The sequence below is a fragment of the Brassica napus genome, chromosome A2, assembly GCF_020379485.1.
Source record: "Brassica napus cultivar Da-Ae chromosome A2, Da-Ae, whole genome shotgun sequence".
Taxonomy (NCBI): domain Eukaryota; kingdom Viridiplantae; phylum Streptophyta; class Magnoliopsida; order Brassicales; family Brassicaceae; genus Brassica; species Brassica napus.
Window position 1 is genome coordinate 16,295,479 of NC_063435.1, and position 5,683 is coordinate 16,301,161.

The 5,683-nt window shown below is 32.7% G+C and overlaps 1 protein-coding gene across 1 annotated transcript; it reads left to right on the forward strand.

Moving 5' to 3' along the window:
* Window positions 1–2,293: 2,293 nt before the first annotated feature.
* On the forward strand, window positions 2,294–5,439 carry LOC125586914 (hydroxymethylglutaryl-CoA synthase). The gene is made up of 12 exons (XM_048756791.1): window positions 2,294–2,519; window positions 3,105–3,211; window positions 3,293–3,425; window positions 3,518–3,661; window positions 3,751–3,909; window positions 3,979–4,052; window positions 4,138–4,213; window positions 4,301–4,356; window positions 4,437–4,524; window positions 4,604–4,744; window positions 4,852–5,001; window positions 5,094–5,439. The coding sequence occupies exons 1-12, from the start codon at window positions 2,457–2,459 to the stop codon at window positions 5,286–5,288; spliced, it is 1,386 nt and encodes a 461-aa protein (XP_048612748.1). The 5' UTR covers window positions 2,294–2,456; the 3' UTR covers window positions 5,289–5,439.
* The last annotated feature ends 244 nt before the right edge of the window (window positions 5,440–5,683 follow it).

A 5,683-nucleotide genomic window follows, 5' to 3' on the forward strand; every position in this document is an offset into this window, starting at 1 on the left:
AGATAAAATCGTCGGAGAAATACAAAAATTAGCGACGGGAGACGCATCGGGATCGGCTGGATTTTTTACCATCCGGTAAGTCGGGCCTCTATAGACATGACAACAAGTCCTGACGGAGTCGCTGATATTGTCATCGCAACAAAATCAGATAAGGAATAAGAAGCTTAGCTTAATTCAATCTCAGATGGAGACTAAAGATTGTTGGAGATGATTAGATTTGGAGTTCTGTTGAGACAAAACAGTGGCAACGGATTTGGTGCTAGGATGAGCTTGGAGGTTAACGAAGATGAGGAAAAGATTAGGTATGAAGAATAGAAGAAGACGATTGCTCCAAAAAACTGAATAGAGGAAGACAAAGGAGATTTTGTTTGATTCTTGGTGTCGAAAGAGAACAAGAAATTAGGTTAGAGTTGGTCAGGTGACTGTTAGTGGGCCTCGGCTCTAGCTTTGTTACAGCAGCCCACTTCTAGATACCTGCACAAAGACAATTTTGTTAATTTTGTACGTGAAAATAGAAAAATAGGATGCAAGTCATAAGAGTTTACGAACTTTAAAAGATATATGTTTCTCTTTAAAAGATATTTAAAACATATAGGTCATACTTTCATAAAGCACATATATATTTCTCTTTAAAAGATATTTAAAACGGGTTCACATTTCATCAAATCAAAGTCTACGGAAATTTTAAATAAGTGAATATGTCAGTTTTATTTTAAATCATTAAAATCAAACCAACAAAATATTGAGAAAAAGTACAACAGATAATTGGAAAACATATAAAGCAGATATAACAAAAAAACATAAGAACAAAAAAAAAAGTTTGTATTAATATAAACAAAAAGATTTATTCAAATAAATGTGTTAAAAAAACTCATGAATTCCAAAACAAAATTAACCATAGATTCTATACTGATATAATCATAAATTTTTTAATATATTTGCAAGGCCAGAAGTATAGATGTAATACAAAAAATGACAAAATAAATAAAAGCATAAATAAATTAAGATAACCTAAAACAAAACTAATCAATAGATATATATATATGCAACACCAAAATAAGTTGAATTATAAAATTTAGTTAATAGCAACAAGATTGGATTGAGTTCCTGACATTAAACAATTTTAACACATAAAATAAAAAATATAACAACAATCACAAAAACAAAAATAATAAGAAAATTATTCCCGCGCGTAGCTCCATTAAAAATATATATTTGAAATTTGAAATTGCTTTTGGAGATGTTCTTAACACAAAACAATTGGTTTTGATCCGTACTCCATTATATGTTCATATTTTAAATAATAATAACATAACTATTATATATAACTTTATATAAACATAAACAAATCATCTTTTAAAAAATGTATTCATCTTTCATATCTTTTTTTCAATTTCAATATTTTGATGTTTTCATTGAATTACAGATAAAAGATAATATAGTATCATCAAATTCAACACACATTATATATTAAATAATTTAATAAAGTAGGTAAAATTTAACTAATATATAGTATAATAAAGTTATTTTTTTTTTGAACAACACAATCAACTATTATAACATAAGCAAAATATATATTATCACATATAATTCCTCCCCACCTATAACTTTATCACCTATAACTTTATAAAAGACAAAACTCATTATCATACTTATCTCTTGCAAATGAAAACTTAAAACATAAACCACAAAATCATACAAAATAATAACCTAGATCACAAGTAAAGCATATCCCGCCCGTAGGGCGGGCCGATCCTAGTGATCAATATTAGAGAGTTATACTCAAAAACTAAAACCAAAAGGATCAAAACTAAAATCAATAAAATGGGAAATAAACAAGATTTAAAAGAGTAAATAAAGAAAGAAAGAGAAGCACGAGGGAGAGGAGCTAAGTCACGAACCCTGTGTTGTCCAAAATCCGGAGGAAACAGTCCCCTGCCCTCGTGCCCTATCTCACGCACTCATACAAACAAACCTTTTTCTTAGTTTCCAGGTATTTAATTATTAATTTTCAAATAAATTCTTCGTTTTTGTTCAACTGTTATCAAATAAATTCTCTTCTTTTTTTAATCTATACATTTTTTGTTTAGCATGTAATTGTCGTTTGAAAATGTACTTTTAGTAATATATAATACTTTACATAATATTGGATAAATTAAATCAACAAAAGTTGAATATTTGAAACCAAAAAATCCATTTAAGTACAACTGTACAAGTAATTTGCTGACGTAAAAAAACAAGAAAGCACAACTAATTTTAAATTAATTTAAACAGAAATTAGCGAAATATTTCTCCTGGAGTTGTTTATTAAAAACAAATTGAGTTTCATTTCTGTTTTCAACAGATTCATATATTTTCTGATATACACAGCTTCTCTAAACTCTCTCTCTCTCTCAAAGACCGAACCTTCGATCTCATTCTCTGGAGAAGAAAGTTCAATCCTTTTTGATTCAACAATGGCGAAGAACGTAGGGATATTGGCTATGGACATCTATTTCCCTCCCACCTGTGTTCAACAGGTTCAGCTTTCATTTTATTTTCGTTGGTTTAGTACATAGTTCAATTCATACTCTGTTTCTTTCCGATCTTTCTCTGTTCTTTTTTTTTTTAATTTTAACATAGTTGAACTCGCCTTTTGACGTTTTGATTTTCATAAATCTTCATGAAAATTTCCGAACATGATTTCGAAATCTTATACATCTTCTAGAAGAATTTTCTAGGGAAGATCTCATAGCTTTCAGACAAGACTTATGTTTTGTTCTCTGTCTCTGGGTTTTGTAATGCCGCTTGAGTTTTGGTGGTACAAGTCAGAAGATGCTAAAGTTTTTTTTTTTCCTCTGTAATTGTTTTTATTTTATTTTGATTAAATGGTATCTACTTGATTTGACATTAGAGGTTTGAAGGTTCTTTGATCTTGAGATTTATACAACTTTGTGGTTCTTATTCAGTTGAGATTCTTTTCCATCTACTTGTAGATCTTTTATTTTATCAGCTAATATAAAAAAAGTGATCTACAACATTTTGTTTCAATCTCTCTTGTTTTAGTTCTTGATTTCAGGTTTGAAACTATGATTGATGTGTTAGATCAATTTTTTTTTTTGTAGGAAGCTTTGGAAGCTCATGATGGAGCAAGCAAAGGGAAATACACCATTGGACTTGGTCAAGATTGTTTAGCTTTTTGCACTGAGCTTGAAGATGTTATCTCAATGAGGTAAAAAGTGTTTTCTTGGTTTGCTTAAGTATTACTCTCATGCAAAGACTGAGTTTCTAAATGTTGATCTGTGTTTCTTAGTTTCAATGCGGTGACATCTCTTCTTGAAAAGTACAAGATTGACCCCAAGCAAATTGGGCGTCTTGAAGTAGGCAGTGAGACTGTCATTGACAAGAGCAAGTCCATCAAAACCTTCTTGATGCAACTCTTTGAGGTAATTATCTTTTGCTCAAGCTTCTTTTTTTTTTTCTAAAAAAGACAGCTAAAGTTTTTCTTTTGCTTTTTTTTTTTTTTGTGAATGAACAGAAATGTGGAAACACTGATGTAGAAGGTGTTGACTCGACCAATGCTTGTTATGGTGGAACTGCAGCTTTGCTAAACTGTGTCAATTGGGTTGAGAGTAACTCCTGGGATGGACGCTATGGCCTTGTCATTTGTACTGACAGTGCGGTATAACATCTGACCATAGAAACACTTTTTTAATGCCCTGAGAGTCTTTGCATAAATCTTCACATGCTTATATATTTGAGTGCTTTCAGGTTTATGCAGAAGGACCCGCAAGGCCCACTGGAGGAGCAGCTGCCATTGCTATGTTGATAGGACCAGATGCTCCTATTGTTTTTGAGAGCAAATTGAGAGGAAGCCACATGGCTCATGTCTATGACTTTTACAAGCCAAATCTTGCTAGCGAGTACCCGGTACATCTTCAATGCATAATCTCAAGTGTTTGGCACAGAGAATGAAAATTCTTATTTGTGTTCTTGTAGGTTGTTGATGGTAAGCTTTCACAGACATGCTACCTTATGGCACTTGACTCTTGCTATAAACATTTATGCAACAAGTTAGTATTTTTGCTTTTTTACTGTTACAAAACTCAGATTCTTTCTTCTGGTGTTCTGTATTGGCTTACTACAAAATTTTACTAGGTTTGAGAAACTTGAGGGCAAAGAGTTCTCCATCAATGATGCTGATTACTTTGTCTTCCATTCTCCATACAACAAAGTAATCTCTCAATCCTCCAAGTAGACTAGTTTTGTTCTTTCTACCTGAAATATTCACTTACCAATCTTCTTGTCTTTGCTATTGCAGCTTGTGCAGAAAAGCTTTGCTCGTCTCTTGTACAACGACTTCTTGAGAAACGCAAGGTTCTTCAATCTTGTTCTTCGAACAAAGAGCTCTTTACTTGTATATATTTATGAGTAACATATTTGTTTCTATACTGCAGCTCCATTGATGAGGCTGCCAAAGAAAAGTTCACTCCTTATTCCTCCTTGTCCCTCGATGAGAGTTACCAAAGCCGTGATCTTGAAAAGGTTTTCATCATTTTCCTTTTCTGATTGTTTTTGATACGGTGAGTTATATATAGCTCAATCTTTTGGTCTGTTTTTGCAGGTGTCACAACAACTAGCAAAAACGTATTATGATGCTAAAGTGCAACCAACGACTTTAGTACCAAAACAAGTCGGTAACATGTACACTGCTTCTCTCTACGCAGCATTCGCTTCCCTCGTCCACAACAAACACAGCGATTTGGTAACTAAAACAAAACAAACTTCCCTTCTTCGAACCCTATTGAAACCCATTCTTACATTTGGTTTTGATATTTATTACCTTTGTGTTTGGACGTTCTTGATATATAGGCGGGAAAGCGGGTGGTTATGTTCTCATATGGAAGTGGTTCAACCGCAACAATGTTCTCATTGCGTCTCTGCGAGAACCAGTCTCCTTTCAGCTTATCAAACATCGCTTCTGTAATGGATGTTGGCGGTAAATTGAAGGCTAGACATGAGGTAACTAAAAAAAAACAAAAGGGTGCATAATCTTGAATGTCCGTAACACTTTGAGTGAGTTGTATCTCCTTCTTGGCCTTGTTAATTTGCAGTATGCACCTGAGAAGTTTGTGGAGACAATGAAGCTAATGGAACATAGGTACGGAGCAAAGGAGTTTGTGACGACCAAGGAAGGTATCTTAGACCTTTTGGCTCCGGGGACTTATTATCTGAAAGAGGTTGATTCATTGTACCGGAGATTCTATGGCAAGAAAGGAGACGATGGATCCATAACCAATGGACACTGATTCTTGAAAGCATAAATCACTTGAAAGATTGTGTCTACTCATCGCTCTTTATGTTTACTTTCCAAAATTCTAGACGTTTTTATAAGGTTCTTGTTACTTTGATTTAGCGACAGTTTGCATGCTCTTGTTTTTATTTATTTGCCATTGATTCTCTGAAGCTTTTTTTTTTTTTTTTTTTTCTCTTAGTGTGTTTTTTAAATAAGCCCGTTAATTTTAGGAATTATTAAGATGTTAAAATAAACCTTTAAATTATTCATTATGTGGATTATTTATGGTGTTCTTGTTTTGGTTTGCTCACGTGTTATCTGAACGTATGTCAATTTTAGATTTTTAACTATGATAAGTGAATTTGTACTATGGTAAATGCTTAAACATAATGTAAAAATATGTATGGT

Bases quoted from the DNA above. Each gene is read 5' to 3' on its own strand.
- LOC125586914 (XM_048756791.1), top strand. From the start codon at position 2,457: ATGGCGAAGAACGTAGGGATATTGGCTATGGACATCTATTTCCCTCCC. The intron at 3,910-3,978 runs GTACATCTTCAA...GTGTTCTTGTAG, and splicing joins ATCTTGCTAGCGAGTACCCG to GTTGTTGATGGTAAGCTTTC. The intron at 4,525-4,603 runs GTTTTCATCATT...CTGTTTTTGCAG, and splicing joins AAAGCCGTGATCTTGAAAAG to GTGTCACAACAACTAGCAAA.